Source organism: Rhamphochromis sp. 'chilingali', assembly GCF_963969265.1.
Source record: "Rhamphochromis sp. 'chilingali' genome assembly, chromosome: 12".
Taxonomy (NCBI): domain Eukaryota; kingdom Metazoa; phylum Chordata; class Actinopteri; order Cichliformes; family Cichlidae; genus Rhamphochromis; species Rhamphochromis sp. 'chilingali'.
The window spans coordinates 30,353,473-30,373,588 of NC_137939.1; the positions used below are offsets into that span (position 1 = coordinate 30,353,473).

Consider the following 20,116-nt stretch of genomic DNA (forward strand, 5'->3'; position numbering starts at 1 on the left):
CCGTTTCCCTCAATTTTTCCAATTCTCTGTCATCCATGTCTAAGCCATTGTTGATTTTGTGAAATTATCTTTCCCTCTTTCCATGTTTGCATCTTCCCCACTACCCAAATAGCAAAGCTAGTCTCTAAACTATTCAACTCTACTGATCTCCTCAGCCCAGTGTGGCTCACTGCTGTCTCCTATTTAGACACTCTCCCCTCTGGAATCAGCCCTTCCACACTCCAGAGATGGTTGGCTTGCCACATATAAACACCCCTTGCTTTGATCACCCTCCTCCTTCCTTCTACAGCTGTCATCCACGATATCCATCCTCTTTTCTTCTCCAACTCCTGCCCCGCAACCCACTACTATTTCCTTTATGTTTGCATGTGCATGCTCATTGAAGTGCGGCATTCTAAGGTGGCTAATTAGGAACACGGAGAGACATTAGTTTGGCTAGCAATGATGAGGAGGAGAGAATGTTGCAGAGGGAGAGGGAGGCACTGAGATGACCAGAAGTGGCATTTCTGTCTTCCCTGTCTTTCTACTCTTTCTTCTACCTCTGATCCAATGTGGTGTGAGATTCTAAAGTCCTTTAATTACCAGCAGCTGCTAGGCATTCACTGAATGCACGAAGACCAAAAAGGGAAAAAAAGAGTGAGGATAAGAATGAGCAGGGAAGAATGAAAGAGGGAGAGAGTGTTTGATGCTCTCGTACACTCATCGGCCGACAAAACGGAGCAGCATTTTGATTGCTGCTCAAAGGGAGCTCATCATCTCGAGCGCTCTTCAGTCGCTGTCCTGTGAATGGGTAGTTCAGCCTTCGTCTGACCACAATCCAAAAACATGGCGTTATGGTGATGCTCCCCTCCCGCCCCCCTTCCCTCTCCCTCCCTTAGCCTGCATCTCGCTGCTGTTAGATTAGCTCTCTAATCATGCCCAAAAGAGGCTTTTCCATCTCAAAATGTCCCATATCACTCCGTCTCTTTCCATCCTCTCAACTCACTCCAACATTCCGGGAGAGGCTGAATGGTTTTGTTGAGATTTGTCAGGATTAGTAACAAGTTTGAGTTATGTCCAAAAGGGTACCAGGTTCAAGGTTAAATTTTTTACCATTATAGTATTAAATAATGTTTGCAGTATTACTAATGTTGTAATCAGTGACTGGTTGCGGTAATGTATTATAAGCATAAGGAATTCCGTTCTCTGTGTCAAAATGAGTGTTTGTTGTGAGGGTGACAGCTTAAAGGGTAGAAGTATAGTAGACTCCAGCAGAGAATGAGTCAGCATTTTATTCTGAGTAGAATAATATGTCACTACTACACGGCATTAGTGTCTGACTGTATGTGGCTAATCCACCCAAATCTGTTTCAGTAAACCACAAAACAGTTTGGGTCAGGTACCTGCCTGTCTACCTGTCTAGCAGTGGATCTATTGGGTCCTGTGGCTCAGGGAATGGGACCTCTCTGGACTGTTCCTTTGCATCCTGTTGTTGCTCATTTGAATCGTGACCTTGGACGTTTGGTTGGCGGTCATGCTCGGGAATCAAATTTGACTTTTTAAGCTGTTTTTATGATGTAGTAGTCCATATAATCTTCCTTGGGAATATTATTGCCTTTGGGGGGTTGTGAATGGCCTGCAACAGTAGGTAACACCCATGCAAATATCAATACCAAAGGCTTTCCAGCTGGGCGGTACAGTGTAACAAGAGGATTAGTATTATTTACTTTTCTGTCATTGGTTTTAAAGTTGTGGGTGTTCAGCATATATTGAAGCAGGAAACATCAACCTAGAAAATAGTCATATTTGGCGTTGCATGCATGTTTGCTAAAACACACACACAGACACACACACAAAACCCCACAAACTTATTTCTTAAATTATTGTTCCCTAGTTTATGTGGCATGTTTATTACTTCGCTGCAAATTGTGTCACCCAACGACCATAAAATTTCCTCTAATTTCACAGTGGCAACACCAATTAGACTAGCAATGAAAATGGCTGCCTCAGTCCATTGTGAATGTCAGATTGTGTGTCTAATGGCCAACTCATCAGCCAAAGCCTCAGTTAGCAGTCAGGGGGAAGCTGCATCCATCTTCCCAATTGTGCCTAATGAGATATCGATCACAAACATGCAGATCTATCGATATTTCCATAGATTCCTAGCAACTAGAGCTAATACAGGTTGGCAACATGCAGAAATACTGCACCAGTGTGTACAGTATATGTAGGCAGGCAACATATTATACAGTTAATGATCCTAACAACCTACTGTGTATCTCTTGCTTGCTCATTGATTTTCTTTTTGAGATGCTTCCGTCTCTGCAATGCTTCCACTGACTTTTTCCCTTTTTCTCTTTTGCTCTCTGCTCAGCCCACACAAGAAAAGCTATAGCTTGATGCTGAGCACTGAGGAATGGTCTCTTTATAAATTCTCTGGGTTTGCATAAACCTTGACATGTTTGTTCATCTGACCATGGGTGCTCTACTGTTCTTGTTTTGTATAAACACACTGAATTTACACCACAGTAGTTTCAAGATCTTCAAGATACACTGAATGAGATGTGGTCTTGATGTGTTCTGGGTCCTTTGGGCAGTGCCCTGCTGTGACATTATCAGTCACCACTGGAGACAGGCTAAGAGCTACAGTGGTTGGTTTGACCCCTGACATGAACTCTGGGTTTCAAAGTACATGTCAGCCAAAGCCCTGAGGAGTTTACTATTTCCCTTTTCACTTCCTTTAGTACTTCTTGAAGTTTAAATGTATTCCTATACTTTAAAAATGGACCAGTAAGAAACAAATGGACTGGATAAGTTCAAGTGAGGATAAAACACTGAAGAAGGGGTGTGCAGCTATGTGTGTGTCACACAGAGAGCAACCCAGCACAGTACAGCACAGCCTGACATATCCCTGCTCACCTATTGAGTCTGCTTTTCATATTAAGAAGCCAAAGACCCAGTGCAGTCAGCCTTTATGCACATTTACATTAACAAGTTTATTTGATGAAGCACACAGTCCCCAGTCTAGGTTCCCATTCAAAGCAAATCCTGCCAGCAATTCTCTAACATTATGGGTTGCCTCTTAAAACTAGTAAAGCTTTGTTAAGCTCATCAAATATTCAATATACATCCAGTTAAGTCTCTCTGTACATCCTTTATAGCTTCCCGCTGTACTCCTTTCCCCAATCCCCCTGCCCTGCCACCAAAGCATGCCTGTTGTGCTTTTTTTTTTTTTTTTTTTTTTTTTTTTTTTTTTTTTTTAAATGACATCAGAAACAGCAGTATGCGACATTACGTGATGGCAGAGCTTCAGTTCATCCTTTGTCTTTTTTTTTTTTTAATAAATAGGACAGGGGGAATGAATGAGAGAAAGAGGGGGAGAGAAAGAAAGAAAACCAAAGGGGAGAAGAGACGGTGAGAAGGGGGGGGGAAGAGAGAGAGAAAAAAAAAAAAAAAAAAAGAACTCCTGGGTCACCTGTATGGAGAAAAAAAACAAACAAACAAAAAAAACAAACAGAGGCGACAGCAAACAACAAAGAGCAACATAATAATAGAGAAAACAAAGCACCATCACAATAAACTAGCTAGTCATAGATATCAATATTTACTAAATAATAAACGATATTGTGCAGCACGCAAGATAGACAGCGCGCAGTGTGCTTTGAGGCAGCAGCCAAGAAAGCTTTAGTCCGCGTCTGTGAATACCCATGTGTGCATACCTGTGTGGATCAGCATGCTTGCATTCCAAAGGTTTCTCCATGTAATGATCTGCTAGGGAGTGTGGGGGGGCCACAGCCCCGTCCTCCAGGGTGTGAAGCGGGTATGGAGGAGATCAAAACTCCAGACATCCAGAGGCCCCCAGAACACAAGAGACCATGGAAGACCAACAGAGGGGCAGCCGCGCCACTGTTCCAGTAAGAGCTGAGGAGAGTCCCAGATGAGGGCTCGCCCAGCAGCCGCGGAGCAGAAGTCAGGGGGAGTTGCAGTGACGCGCCCGTGAGCTCCGCCGGCCCCCAGCTGTGCCTGAGTGACCGAGCCCCAGGCCGAGAGGCCGGGGGCACCCCACCTCCAAAGGGGCCCGAGCGAGCCCCAGGCCCCAGGCCCCGACAAGCGGCCGCCAAGGAGTGAGCCGGTGTGTACCCGGACGCCCACCCCCAGACACAAAGAACCACCAACACACCGACACCTGAGGGAGTCCGCCACCGGCAGGGGAAGTGGTGGTGGGTGGAGATAGGCCTCCAAACCTTGGAGGGCCTGAGGTGTCCCCAGAGAGGTGGCGTCTGATACCCAACCTGACATATAGACACAGACATACAGGCACACACAGACACAAACATCCATTCCCACCCTCATGCTCTCATATGCACTCACTCCACACTCAACCAACGTGGAGGCAGACATAAAGAGACGCTGTACACACAATCACACTCCCCAAGCGTACTCTACAAACCGGGTCTAGGTACCCTTGCCCCTGGAGGGGGGAATTGCACCCAGACCCAGGTGGTGTTACCCTTTTCCCTGCGGTGGGGAGAGGCAGACCACCCCGACTCCGCAGCAGCAGGGAGGCCCCACACCCCAGACCGCAGTCGGATGGCCAACTCCTCCTACTAGCCCTCCCGCTCCAGCAGGCCGCAGAGAATGGGGGTGGGAGAAGACTCCAAACCTCCCTCCACCCGCTCATTGTAGTGTTGATGCATATGTGTTCTAAGGTGCATTTAAAACCCAGGAGGGCATGGAGCTACCTGCCAAGGAGCAGCAGGTAAGCGCATAGTCCCTCCTGCTAGCCCTCAATGACTAAGTGTATTTAAAATTGAGAGGTGGGCAACGACGTCAGGGGTGAGGTATACACCCTGATGGTAATTTGGACTCCGTGATTGTGCCCACCCCCAAGATCCTATATGTATGTGTAATGAGAGTGTGAATAATGTGAATGTCTAAGTTGTGGGATAAAATTGAGGCAGAGGCAGCCAGAAGGGGACGGGGGGGGGGGGTAGCCTCCTCTGCACCCTGGTGACATACCCCCACTCCAAGGCCCTGCATGTGTGGGTGGTTGTGGAGGAGCGGGAAGAGGGAGGCAGCTGGAGATGGGGAGGGAAGGAAGGGAGGGGCAGGTAACCCCTCACTGGGGCCAGCTCCCCCGCTGACCCCAGTAGGCACTCCCACCCTCCGCGACCCGCCAGGGAAGGGGGGCCCAGGCCCATCAGACCGGGGCCCAGTGCAGTAGCGCCCCCCGGCTCCACAGAGCCCTGGACAGTCCACCCAACCCCACCACAGAGAAAACTGCACCCACCCCACCATCCACACATCTTCCAGACTACATAAGACGGTAAACGCCCAGGCTGAGATCTTCCTCCACCTCTCCTGTATCTCCCCTTCCTGCAGAGAGTTCCTGAAGAGAGGAAAGCTCCTGCAAGATGTGACCATCCCCCCCACCAGTTGAAGAGCCCCCCAGGCGGCTCGACGCACCGGCGGCACCCTGCTCCAGGGCCGGGCCCCCATGCACCCACCCGCCCACAACCCCGGCAACACACCAACCAGGACCCAAGCCCCCGAGGCCCGGCCCGGGCCCCAGCCCAGAGACGGAGCGCCCCCAGAACCTCACGCCCATCCCGGACCCACCCAGGGGCAGCCAGGTTGCCAGGTCAGTAACCCACGTCCGTCAGCACAGACCCTCCCCTAGCCCCGCTGCACGCAGCCGCGAGGAAACAGTCACCTGAGAGCCAACAGAGCCCCCAACCGGACGTGACCGCTACCCCGGGTTGAGCCCCCCAAGGAAGATGCCTCCGGGGAACCCCCCGACGCCCTAAGCCTGTCCCTACCCCCTCACCAATCACAACAGTGAAGGCGGGACCAAACTATGACCCCCCACCCCCACTAGGTGATGGAGCTGATAAAAGGGGCCCAGAGCAATTGATCTAATGTGGTGGCAGAGGCTGTGTCAAGACTAATGTAATCTAATAGATAATTTCTATATTGGTTAGAATTAAGATTATTTTTATTTTTCCAGTTCATGAGGACTGTTTTCTTGGCTATGCATAGGGCAGTGAAGATCATATGGGCTATATTCTTTTCTGAAGTGACATTATCTAAGCTGCCCAGTAGACACACTAAGGGGGAAGTTGGAATGTTACATTTCAGACACTTTGATAAGTCTTCACATATCTCGCGCCAAAACTTTTGCACTGGTGGACAGAACCAAAGAGCGTGGATGTAATTGTCTGGTGTATTGCCTTGACAGTGTGAGCAGTTGTTGGAAGATGTAAAGCCCATCTTGAACATCCGATGACCTGTATAGTGCACTCTATGAAGTATTTTGTATTGTATTAATTGCAGACTGGGATTTTTAATTAATTGATGAAGCACACAGTCCCCAGTCTAGGTTCCCATTCAAAGCAAATCCTGCCAGCAATTCTCTAACATTATGGGTTGCCTCTTAAAACTAGTAAAGCTTTGTTAAGCTCATCAAATATTCAATATACATCCAGTTAAGTCTCTCTGTACATCCTTTATAGCTTCCCGCTGTACTCCTTTCCCCAATCCCCCTGCCCTGCCACCAAAGCATGCCTGTTGTGCTTTTAAATTCCGCAGCCTTATGTCGTCTGTCTCTCATGAGGGGAGCTGGAACGGGAAGGTGATTTTAAAGTGGCTCCCCCTCTGTTCTCTCCTCCTGTTTTTAAACACGGTGCTCACACCAAGAGCTACAATCAGACAGGTCTTCACACTGAAGATGTTGTAGGGGAAAGGGAGGAGGGATGGAAGGACGGCAATCTTTCCCGGTGGCCTGGCTCTCCTGCTCTCTGCTGTCAAGACCATAGTGTGTGCATACGTGTGTTTATGTTATTATTCGATGCTGTCTATTAAATGTGTGAAAGATTAAGTGCAAGGCACTGTATGCTATTATGCACATGTAATTTCCAGAGGGTTTGAGTATACATGATTTGTATGTGGCCATGCCCTCGTATGTGTCTGTTTTAGTTTGTATGCAGGGATGATGCTCTCTACCAGTCGTGCGTCTGTGTGTCTGTCAAGACAAGGTGGAGAAGAGATGACGGTGTAATTTCCTCTCCAAGGCAACAGAATAAGATGCAGACATTGGTGGAATGGACCCCAATTTCTGGCGTCTGCTATCCTAACCCCTACCAACTATAGAAATTGCTTCCTCGGCCAACACTACACCTTACACTGTACATTAGATATAAGTTTCTAAAAGTGAATTAGATTGCATATACTATGTCAGATTTACACCCTGAACAACGGTGTAGCCCGAACACACTGCTACAGTAGTAAACAATATTCTCCACTCAATTTTAGGGTGCATTTTAGCAACTCACCTCCCATGGTTGCACAAAATGGGACTGCCACTCACAACTTCTTTTGTATTCTGCAGAAGACTTGTTGATACCAGAGAGAGCTAATGATGGTGCATGCAGCTACTTCAGCACCCTGGACAGGGCTTAAGGAGCCTAACCAAAATCTGACGCCACTAGCTCTGGCTGGAATAAAATAGTTTTCAGTTGCTTATTACAGGAAATTGAAAAAGATAAACATATTTGTCCATCTTTGCATATGGAAGATGTGCATTAGAGAACACTTGTTGTATGAAGTGATGGGACACTAAGCATGAGTGAAACTACTGACTGACAGGAGAAAAAGGGAGATCTACAAGGCAGGAGGTCAGAAGGGGGAATATGAGGAAGGCAGGATTGTAGTCAACACTCAGTGGCATGCACTTCAGCTAATGAGAGAGGCAAGGGGTCAGCTTCTAACTACACAGAGATAATGGCCATCTCCTGAAACCATGGCAACAGCTGCCATCCTGCACGCCTTCCACCCCCGCTGCCTCACCCCCTTGCTGCGCTCTCATCTTACTTCACCCCACTGAAATGAATTTTATTTAAAAAAAAAAAAGAGAGAGAGAGAGATTCACATTGAGGAAAATCAATGCAGAGCTTTTTGTCAGTTAATGACTGCCCAGGTTTTTGCATCTGTACCCATACAGCTTGGAGACATGCATAAAACATCGTGCCGCAGCCCACACCTGAAAGCACATTAAGTATCATTTTCTCCTGCCATTGTGAATGTAAAAGAATCACCAAATTGCAGGCAGAGTAATACCTTGCCTAAGAAAGGTGTACTAATTTCAACTTGTATTAGAATAAGACAAAAAGGAGTGTCTTGGGCCGATAATAGCGAGAGAGACGGAGGGGAAGAGAAAGACCGAGGCAAATGAACCAGCGGTGCGGTCAAATGTGTAAAATGAAAAGGTAAAGTAAGAAAAAAAACCATCAATATTAAAAAGTATAGTTACCAAAGTAGTGAAGGGGAAAAGCAGGTGATCATCATCAAAAAGTGCTGCAGTGACCCTCCTTTCCCAGTGGGAGATTTCTCACTACTATAATAATTCCACACTTTTCTGCTCTCTAAATTCCCTAGGGAGTGCTTGGAATATTAGTGTGTGTGTGTGTCTTGGTGTGCCTAGTAGTGTGGACTTCTGACAACATAATTGCACACAGAGGCTGTGGATGAAGATGTAGCTTAGAGTCAGTATATGTGAGAGTATGTGGTTAAGAAGCATGATACGGCGCAGAGCACACAGTGCGGAGCACACAGTGCAACACACAACACACACACGCACAGAGCAACCAGGAGAGAATAGCAGAGCTTGTAGTGGCACATCAGCACCATGGACAGCAGCTGACCCTTTAGAGTCCAATTAGAGCTACTGTGACCAGTCAGCCAGTTAGCCAGACACTATAACTGGGTTGGATAAGGATAGAGAGGCTTTGGTGTAATGGGATGGAGAGACCGCACAGTTTTAATAAGTGGTGGGAGGTGGCACAGTTTTAATGAGAGATGTGGCAGTTTCTTGTGATACTTGATACGCAGTCTGACCATTAAGATCTCTTATGAGAGAACGCCTTGTAATTTGTACTAGTTACATCTACAGAGTTATGCTGAGATTGAAGGAAGCAATCTAGCTGTGTTGTGCATCCACTTCTGTGCCACCACTTGTCGCTGCAGTTTATTGGGAATGCATAGCCAGTCACCTACATGTTTATAATAGAGATCAGCTGTTATTAATGATGTGAGTTTCATAAGATATCTTTGAGAATGAGCTATTTTGTAACTGGTTTTTTTAACCAATCCAATAAGACAGCAAAAATGTTTAAAATAATTTTTCAGCCTGCCATCTGTTTAGCGGAACAAGAGAGACACACAGTCTGTTAACAGCAACATAACTTGTAGCCAGAATGTAGAGCATGTCACATTTACAGCCTTGATCATCACAAAATAAACAAATCTGGATGACTAACACAGAAAAGCACAAAACAAGGAAAAGTGAGCAAAGAAGCCCCAAGGGTTTGGTGTGATTTTTATTTTTTTTTGTAGGTTATTACTGATCTGTTCAGATGTCCTAAAACAAGCATGGGAAACATCGAAAGGTGGATGATTATGGACTCGTAAGTGCCCATATAGTGGCTGGTGACAAAAGTTGGCTATTAATGTGTTGAGACAGTGACAGTGTTACATCTCCCTACAGCACTGCTGCGGGATATTTGTTTTATTTCTGTTACAGCATTGTTTAATATTCCTTTCCCTACACAGTCTTCACCATCTTTGACAATCCTCATGCTTCCTTTCTTCCGTCTGTTTTTGGAAGGAGTTTAAAATTGTCACAATTTCTCATTTGCCCTCCAGTCATAATTGTTACATTATAATTGTAAGTTTCATTTTCACATATTTTCATTGCACATCCCTTTGGCGGCACTTTTTTTTTCTTGTAACTTTTTATTCATGGAATAAGTTGTTTTTCCTCTATTTCCTATCATATCCAACGCGCATATTTTTTTCAGTGCTGTATAATATCACTGATGGCATTGAAAAGCAAATATCAGTAACTTCTTTCTATCTCGGTCCTTTCTCCTCTCTGTTCAGATGCTCTCAAAGGAATCGATGTGAACGTGCAGATGAGCCGTACCGTTTTGCTGCTTCGCTCAATCAGTGTGTGAAGGCAACCGTGTATCCAGACAGCATTGCAGTCTCAGAACCTAGCGTACATGTAAGTCTGCACACAAACAAACAAGCACTCGCTCACACATATGCATAATCCTACACACAGTATACAACATACCTGCAATATCAACCACTGCTTGCAAAGTCAAAAATGAAAAATTAGCTGCTATCTACGTATTTCCAACCCACGCAACAAAAGCAGAAGTTTTTAAACGATCCCACATAGCTGTTCATCTAGTCTTGAGTTTGGTTGATGCATAAACATTAGATGGGAAGGTTCATAAGGGCTTTACGTGGGCATTTCAGCATACATATGCTCACTTTTTACAGAGCAGTCAATATGTGTGCCAAGACATGTTTGTGTGGGTGGGTGTGTAGGCGTTAAAGTTGTCCGAGTGCAGTTGAGTACAGTACAGTATTTCTACACGGATTCAGTAAAAGCACGCAAAGATCAACAGTGAAAGGATCTGCCTGTCCAGATTCTGGAGATTGTTGTACATCTATGCACAATCCACACTATTAATGGGTCATTTTATGCACATCCTGTTCAGAAAAATGTCTTTGGTTTGAAATGGTATGAGATGTAAGACACTGACTTATAGATGTATTAGGATACATGAAATACTTTTGTGCTGTTCAGAACAATTTAAGTGGACTGAAATGTGAATCTTTAAGCTGAGAGTAGCTGCATTACAGATTTTTAAATGATTTCTTGGGATTTTATTGCAAGTAAAAAACCAAGAACCAAGAAGATCTCTTTAGCACTCCTCTCCAGACATCTTTAATTAATTAATTAATTGACAACACATTTTCTTCCATGTATTTTGGTGAGCTGACCTTTTAATTTATGTGGTTAAACATAAAAAAAATAAAAATCTTGTTAACATGCAGTTGGCTCTTGCACTGACTCACCCTGCACCACATTATATCTCACCCTCAAGCCAATGCTCAGCATACCTGGCCCCCGTTGTCCACTTTGCAAACAGCAGTTTATTACATTTTAACAGTTTCACCAACCCCCCCGTTTTGCTGTCATATCAGAAACGGGGTCATCTGACCAACCACAAAACACTCAAATTCACACAGTTCACAAATTCCACAGGGGTAGACTGCTATCACCATGACAACGCAGCTTCTTGAAGTGGGCACCAGGACAGATAGAAAAGGCAGTGAAAACAATGAAATTACCTTTGCTGAAATCTGCAACCAATTATGGTGACTGCCAAGCAGCAAAAACCCCCACCACCATCGTGGTGAAAGGAAGCCAGCAAACGAAAAGAGCAAAATCTTAACTCTCAGAAACAAGCTTATTTTGTGCAATAGCTTACTGTGTCTGTGTTTTTGTGTGTGAGACAATTTCTGCATAAGCAATTTTTGAGTGTTTATCTGTATATGTGTGTCTGAGGACGATGAGAGCTAATTATTGTAGAGAGGTTACTCAGGGAATTCTGCATTGAACAAAAGACATTGATTGCTGTGATTGCTGTAATCAAGGATCTCTCTGACACCTCAGAGTGAAGCAACACAAACATGGTGAAAGTAAAACAGGGAAAGACAAGAGGTCCTCAGCAGAAAAAAAATAAAAGAAATCATCCATCCTCTTGATGGGTAACAGAACAAGCCAGCTAACGAGGGAGGCAGTGTAGTCAGCCACTGAGACAGTCAGCATCTCTTAAAAGACCTACAGTTAAGCTGCTCAGCTGCCTTGCCTGTCCCAGTAGCCCTGCGGTGTTTAGTGAGAGGCAGATAAAACAAAGAGAAACTTCAAACAGTATGGCCCAAAATAACAGCTAATGGAACAAGGCTGTGAAATGCCATGGTGATAATTATCCAGACTGCCTCTCTTGGCTAGAGAGCCAGATCACACACCCTGCACAGAATACATTTATTTATAGGAACAGCAGCTGAATGCTCCAGCCACAGTGTCACTGCTCTCCAGAGAATGACTTCAATCGCCTTTATGTGCATCGGCACTTGTGTAGTGCATCTCATATGTGAGTGTCTCTGTGTGTATTTTTTCCTGTATCTGTCTCACCTTCTAAATACTAAAGAAAGGTAAAAGAAAAAGTAGAATTTGCCATGTGATATTTTTTCCCCATTTTTTCCTCCATGTAGCTTCTACTGCTTCTGAGTGGGTCATGATATTTACCTCTGGAATGATGCCTTCTAGAAACAAATAAGATTAGCTTCTAAATAAACCTTTTTTCCCTTATTATGCTGTTTTTAAGATGCAGAAACAGTTCTTGGCAAAGTGGACGGACAGCTTTGCCAACAGCAGTGTTTTCTTTTCTCATCCTGACTAGAGCTGCTGAATTTAAGCCACTGTCTCCTTTTATAATTTCATCTCAGATTTTCATGTCTTGTTTATCAAAGATGCAACTGTTAATGTTGGTTATGTGTTTTCCCCTATCTGATGTATCACGCATTAGTCTTCTAAATCAGCTCCAGGTATGGGGAAGTTTTAGGAAATTTTTACCAATTTTTTATCTGTTTTCATTAGTGTTAGTGTCCATTTTGATCCATTCTCAAAAAAATGTGTACAACAAACTTCATTACTAAGAACATTGTCATGTCTCACACCATCTGCAGCTGCTAGTGAAGGTGAGCGACGTACCAGACCTTTCTGCCGGCATCAGCTGCTCGTTTGGCAACTTGACAGAAGTAGAGGGCCAGGTCAATGGCAACCAGATACTCTGCAAATCTCCTGCTGCTAAAGATGTCCCCCTCATCCCCACTGACCAAGGTAGATACAGAAAACAGACACACATATATTACCATGTATGCAATGCCAGCTGATGAATGGCTTAGTTGTGAAAATGCTTATTTTCCTGTGCAGTCAACAATACGCTCATCAAAACACAGCCTTTGCTGGATTCTGATATGTCCCTCCCTCTCATTTACAAATCTCTGGGCTAACTGTTCAGCTGCACGTGTACAAACTCTGAAACATATTTAGTGATCCAGCACTCCCAGTTTATTCAGGGGCTGTCTAAATAACAAGCACCCACAGGATTCAGGTTGTTTTGCTGTGAACTGTGCTAACACATGACCCCGGCTACTTTAAATCTGCTTGAGGATCCAAATTAGATCCCCTGGCCTGTGGTCCAGCTACGTTGCACTTAATGTCTGGCCTTAGATTTGCCTAATAGGGGATGGACTAACACTAGTCCATGGTCTAACCGTAGACCATTCCCTATGGTCTACTCTTCAGTCAGGGATCAATTAGAGGGAGTAAGTTGATTTGATGGATTCCAGTCTTTGCATAGCCAAGGCATAGACAGTGTGTTTGCTCTTTACCTCCACTGGTACCTGATGAATTTGAAAGTTTGAAATTGGCTAATTTTATTGAACTCCACAAAACAAGCATGTCACATGACACCTTCTTTGGAATAAACAAGGAAGACTGCTTTTAGATCTTGTGTAAAGGTATGCCAATAACCTCTCTTATATGATTGTTGGAAATCTCATGAACTTCTATTGTAAATACAGGGCACAAATATATCACTCTGGCTCAGGCATTCATTTATTTGCAAATGTGTATATCATTGTGAATATTAACATCTGTTGTTTGACAATAAATGCCTCTTGTTTGCAAGGAAAGATGGCTGCAGGATAACAAAACTAAACTGCCTGAATAATATATAATATGCAGTGTATGGAAGTCAATGTGTGTTTTGGGGGGTTGGTAATCCTCTTTCCTGTGAGTAAATGACAGACCTGTTTGCCCAGAACTCCCATGGGGACAAGTGCATCAGGCACTAATATGAATGTTCTCCCCCAGGTAAATGTCAGCCAATCCCCCCTGTAAGACCTTCCTCCATCCATCAAGCTATCCATCCAGCTGTTTATACCTTTGTTTTTACTTCACATGCTTTCCCCTGAGGCCACCTCCTCCTGACCTCCGTCACCTGTCCCCCTAGCAAGTCTTCTGTCTGTTGCACATCAACACTGATTGTGCCGTGGTGACTTGATCTGAGGAGAACAGAGGAAAGAAAGGAGAAAGGAAGAGGGGGAGGGGAGATCAAGACTTGGAAGGTGGAGACTGATGGAAAATACAGGAGAGAGGCCAAATTAAAATACAATTATGTGAAGGGGCAGGAGAAGAGGTCAGGATAAACTGTGAAGACACTGAACTCGTTAAAGAAAATAGCTGGCACCCTTGTCCACTAAATAAAATGGTCTTAGATGAAGTTTTGTGCAGATATGACCTCTATATGACTTTATCAGATCCTGTGAGACAAATATGTACTAGTAGAAGTCTGTTATGTGCCTGCTATAGAGACTTGTGTGAAACAAATCCTGATTCCCAACAGGTGCTGTGGAGAGAACAGAGCACTAAGGGTCAGTCAGCCCTCCTACTCACTGAATGTCATCTGAAATTCAGGCTGCTCGACACATACAAACAGACACTTGCACATATTTATGGAGCTGGTGTTCTGATAGAGAGAGATAATGTGGCTTTTTTTTTTTTTCACAAAACACAGTCAGAGCTCTGTTCAGCAAAGTGAAGGTAAATAAATTTGGATCTGATTAAATGGTTCTGTATGAGATTGAAATTCAGGTATTTAATTTTCACAGGCTCAATGCAAGCAGTATTCCTTCATGTTACATATTTAAATATATGCAATACTACACAAGAAATACCTTTCTAAGTGATGTGTGTATGTGTGCTAACAACCTTCGTTTCAAAAATATTAATAAGCCTAAAACTAAAATCAGTCTGCTGTTCACAACTACGCAAACAGTGCGAACATATTCACTGCTCTGTAACAGTAAAAGATTAAATAAAGGTTGATGTCGTGTCTCCTCTCTTTCAGATTGGTCAGGCGTTGAACTGAGGTTGAATTCTAAGGAGACCGGTCAGATGCTTATCAGCACAGAGGTCAAATTTTACAACTGCAGTGTCCACCAACTGTGAGTATCGCTCTCTGAGTCCATTCATTTTCTTTTTTTGGCAAGAACAATGCCCAGAGCTGCTGCCCGAAACCACCGAATCAGTGCTGTGGGACTTTAATCACTATTTGTCTTTAACGTTAGCCTGCCCCAGTCCCCTAAAAATATCCCCTGTAAAAATTAATGTAATCTGATCGCTTGCTGTTCCCCGCGGTCCACACAGGAAGAATCTGTGTTGTGTTGTTAATGAAGCATTCTTTTCAAACATGCTCAACTACAAAACACTCTGCTTTCTGCCTAACAGGCCTTCTGTGGGGATTTCATGCCCATTTTCATGCCATGTCTGTCCCTGATTGAGTGATGTTGAATTGAATCCCTGGATTGGAGATCTTAGTGTCTGCGGTGCCTTTGCAATTGCTTGCTTCATTCCAGTGTGGCAGATTCTGTTTGTGTGAGATTCAAACGCCTCATTGACTTGGGAGTATCACTGAATTGAGAGTAGTTGAGAAAGGGTATCACAGGGGTTCAGGAATCCTACCATGTCAAATTATCCTTTGACTCTCCCCTTGACATTAAAACAAAATGTTTTAGCCATATTCTCCTTTGCTAGATAAAAGCAGGCAGTGTTACTCTGCATCTCTCTCTTCGTGTTTTGTCTCCTTTCTCTTCATATTGCTATTTGAGAACCTTGCCTGAGTAGCACAGAATGCAATTACCAACTCTCACATCAGCTCAGTTAATCACTGATGACAAACAGAGTGCACACAGCCACACACGCGAAGAAATATGCATACATTTGAAAAGGGCATACACCATCCTTTCAGTAATGCCACCTCCTGTTACTTCCCTCTTATTGCACATATCGTTCCCTGTATATTCCTGATAGTGAATCAGCCCGATTCATTCAAATTAGGCTTCTTGACAGAGATCACTCTGATGATTTTTGCCTCAGTGATAATATTTCACAATGAGCATATGTGCAAAAAGGAGACAACGAAAGAGAGAACCAGTTGTGACAACCCCCCCAGCCCACCCCTTTTGAACAACTGCTCAAAAATACATAGCACAGTAAAATCTCATCACAGTCTATTAAAAGTGAGTGCTGTGCTTGCCTTGGTTTGCTTTAGTAACATGCAGAATAGCATGTCTTGTACCTAGTATTTTCCCATCAACTGGTTTTCTTTGGCCATTCTTGTTTTGACTCATCTCACCTTCTGTTCATCTATATAGTTTCTATATACAGTGTTGGAAAGTGCACGTTTATCCTCATTACTGCTATCTTACTAGTATAACACTCCACCTCTCCATCTCTCTCTTTCTTATTGTGATTGTGGTGTCCTATTCACACATGTCACACGTATTAATATATGGTAGAGGAAAATGTATGCAGGGAGAATTTGGCCTAGCAGCTATTAGGTACTGTGCCAACCACAAGGGCACAACAACAGCAGGTGCCCACTTGGGACATGAACTCATTTCCTATCTGGCACTTCCCCCTACTTTGGCAAACTCGTTGTCCCTCCTTGACTGCACTGTTCTTTTTTTTTTTCCCCCTTTTACTCAGTGTGTGCGCATGTGTGTGTTTGTGTGTTCCTGCAGGTGTCTGTCATGTGTGAACAGTGCCTTCCGGTGCCACTGGTGCAAATACCGCAACTTGTGCACCCATGACCCCTCCAGCTGTTCCTTCCAGGAGGGACGGGTCAACGCTTCTGAGGTTGGTGGAACACACATGCACAGACACACGGACTTATAACCTAATCCATCTTTTCCTCTCTCTCTTTCACCCTTCCTTTTGCATATTTGCACTTGGTTTCTTTCTACCTGCCTCCTGCACTGCGTTTCAGCTCTGTGTCAGCCTCGGGGCATGTCTTCAGAAAGACAGCCATCTAAGCTTTTCTATTTCTGAAGTGGTGCTACTCATTCAGAGCTCTTGTTCTCTGCAATAGCAATTAACAGTCTATTATCCTTGGAGTTACTGAGCTTAACATGTCTTAACAATGACACAAGATCATTTTGACCACATCAATAATGATCACTATGTCACTAGCTATGCACATTTACACTACTGGGATTTTAAGTGTTTGCCTTTATTCATTTAAACCCATTCACTTGTATTAAAAAAAAACTTGTTAATAATCCCTCTTCTGTACATATATGAGTAGCCCGCTTGCATTGCCTCAGTTCATATGTATTTGCTGTGCATGGCACACAGAGCTTCAGTGGTAAGATTAGATGCAGTACTCACAATTATGAATTAAGACCAGCCTTTCTCTATGACATCAGGAACAGCTATTTTATTTTAGCAACCCTACAATCTAAAGGTATATTTGAATATTGCCTTATGATATTGTATCTATACTTTAATTGACTTGAGATGTAAAGATTCACAAAGCTAAAGGCCATTAAGAGTGAAGCTTCATTGTGTAAAGCCATAAAGGCAGTTTTCTCAGAGTATTTCAAATAGCAACGACCTCCATTATTACTGAATACTTTAAACCACTGACTACTGATACCATTCTCAGTTTTGACGAATTGAGCAGTTTCATAATTCCTCTCTTGAGAATGTGTATTTCAACGCAGCTCATAGCTTTCCAAGGTCACAGAAATCAGTTATAAATTCTAACTCAGAATTAATTTCCACATTAATTCCACATATTGTGTTTCCTACTTATAATCATCCTCCTTTTTCACCATTATTGCAAAGTTCTTTTGTTCTCCTTGTCTTGCTAAACATGAAAGTGAAACGTTTTTCTTTTTCGTGGACCCTCTCTGCTTTATCCTTCCAGGACTGTCCCCAGCTAGTGCGCTCTGAGGAAATTCTGATCCCAGCAGGCGAGGTGAAGCCTATAACCCTGAAGGCCAAGAATCTGCCACAGCCCCAGTCTGGCCAGCGGGGCTATGAGTGCGTCCTGCACATCCAGGGGGTCAGCCACCGAGTCACTGCCCTCCGCTTCAACAGCTCCAGTGTACAGTGCCAGAACAGTTCGGTAGGTTGTGCGGTGCCTTTTCACATTGAGACAATATGAGTGAAATTGATGATGTGTAATTTGATTTGTCTGTAATTCTCCATTATATAATTACACACACATTTTAAATACTGTATACAAAAACAGATAATGGCCTGAATCCCATACCATGTGTATGCTTGTGTGTGTGTGTGTATGTTATTTAGTTAGTGGAGAAATAGTAGCCATCATCATAGATAATTATACAGAAGAAGACTGTAGCACGAGTCTGCCTTCAGAAGTCAATATACTGCTGACTTCTGTAGTATATTCCCAGAGGTACCACAGGCATGCATGTTTTACTTTCCAGTCTTTCGCTCTCTCCTGCACACACACAAACAAAAACACACTTGGGCAATGAAAGTCAGGCTAGAATTAAGCGCATGGGAGGCAGTTAAGCACAGCATCAATAAAGGCCAGAGGGAAGCTCAAGCTCCTGCCCAGCTGTCCCATATCTTGTGGCTTTTCACTTTGTCTGCTCCTCAGATACTGAGATGATGTAAGTATGGGGTAATATTGGAAGGACACAGTGCTGTCTCCACTTGGGTTCACGGGGATTCAAATTCCCAGACTTCCCATTGAAATCCTCCTCTCTTTTCTGCTTCTATCCCAATCTCTATCTCTTTCTCCCTCTTCATCACTCTGTGGCCTCTAGTATCTGTATGAAGGAATGAAAATCAGTGAGCTTCCTGTGGATTTCTCAGTGGTGTGGAACGGCAACTTTATTATTGACAACCCAGAAAATATTAAAGGTAAGAACAAAAGATGCTGATGTCAATATCTGCTAGAAAATAGGATGGACGCTGTCATTTTTGGGATATTTTTGTTGGTGCAAATATTCCATTTTTTTGTGAGAGGTCACAAAAGCATTTGTATGTATTCATGTCAAATCATTTGTAGAGTATTTAAGAAATTTGAAAAATATTTTACTCATAGCAGACTATCTACCAGTTTTCCTTTTAACAATAACAGCAATACTTATTGGTATGTTCACTGTATTGCCCATGTCATCCCACAGTGCACTTGTACAAGTGTGCAGCCCAGCGGGACAGCTGCGGCATGTGTCTAAAGGCAGAGAGGAAATTCCAGTGTGGCTGGTGCAGTGGTGAGGGAAGGTGTACACTGAGGCACCACTGCCCCCCCATCAACCCTTACACAACCCGCTGGCTGAACCTGTCCAGCAAGAATGTGAAGTGTACCAACCCACGCATCACTGAGGTCAGTACCTATAATCCCTCGTCTGTCCTTCCTACCTGCCCACACAGATCCAGCGGTCAATCGATATGTAATTATCAGCTTCCGTTGCAAGGTGTGTCTTGCATCTTGTCACAGTTCTTTCACAGAGGGTCATGAGGCGCTCAGCTGAGACTGTAGAAGTATACTTAAAATTCAAAGTTAACAGCTCAGACAGCTTAAAACGGCTTAATAAGACATTGTCATCTGTGCCAGTGGCAAGGCAGTTACAAAGTGAAAAACCTGTTCGGTATTCTCCAAAGCACATCATGATCACTAAATTGCAGCAGAATAAGAATACACTTGACTCTGGCATGCTGTTTTTTAACATTTAAGTTGAAGCGGTAATAGCGGGATTCTTTAAAGAGATGGATAGGACCTCTGATAAATTAAAATTTTTATCTTGTACAAGATAGAACAAGGTGTTGCATGAGAAGCAGCTGTTCTACTCTACTTTGGTTTTGTGTGGACTCAGAAAGAATGAGAATAAACCTTCAATAGGCTCCCTACTGTGCTTGGCCCACCAAATGCCTGCACATCCTTAAATGTTTGTTGCCTTTCTGTCTGTCCTTTTATCTTGCCTTTTCTTTTTCTGTGTTTATCTATCTTTATTTGCTTAAAAACAAAAATTATATGTATGGCTGTTTATGTACCTGTGCGGCTATATGTGTTATACTCGCAGGTGCTTATTCTTATGAGAGTTCTTTTCATCTTCAGGACTTATCCAAGGGCAAGGACACACAAATACATGCACGCACAGAAATAGAGCTTGAGATTTGTAGTTTTAAAGGGCTGTCTCTTTGACATCTGCTTTCTCTTTGTGCATAGGCACAGCTCCCTGCTCATAGATTTTAATGTCTTTTGTCCTCACACAAGGTTATTCCAGCCCTTTGAAAGTTTCTTTGGCACCAATAACTGTTAAAAAGGGAATTTCACAAGCAAGTAATCGTAGTTTTTTTTTAATTATCTTTGCATCCATAACCAAGTGAATG

The 20,116-nt window shown here is 43.7% G+C and overlaps 1 protein-coding gene across 1 annotated transcript in view; it reads left to right on the forward strand.

Annotated features, from left to right (window-relative positions):
- The window catches only part of plxna2 (plexin A2), a 165,769-nt gene that overhangs the window by 92,444 nt on the left and 53,209 nt on the right, over positions 1-20,116 (forward strand). The window contains exons 6-12 of the mRNA XM_080898783.1: positions 9,916-10,039; positions 12,583-12,736; positions 14,811-14,907; positions 16,486-16,600; positions 17,673-17,873; positions 18,547-18,643; positions 18,910-19,109. Coding sequence (XP_080754909.1) covers positions 9,916-10,039; positions 12,583-12,736; positions 14,811-14,907; positions 16,486-16,600; positions 17,673-17,873; positions 18,547-18,643; positions 18,910-19,109 — 988 coding nt within the window. The remainder of the gene's footprint in view (positions 1-9,915; positions 10,040-12,582; positions 12,737-14,810; positions 14,908-16,485; positions 16,601-17,672; positions 17,874-18,546; positions 18,644-18,909; positions 19,110-20,116) is intronic.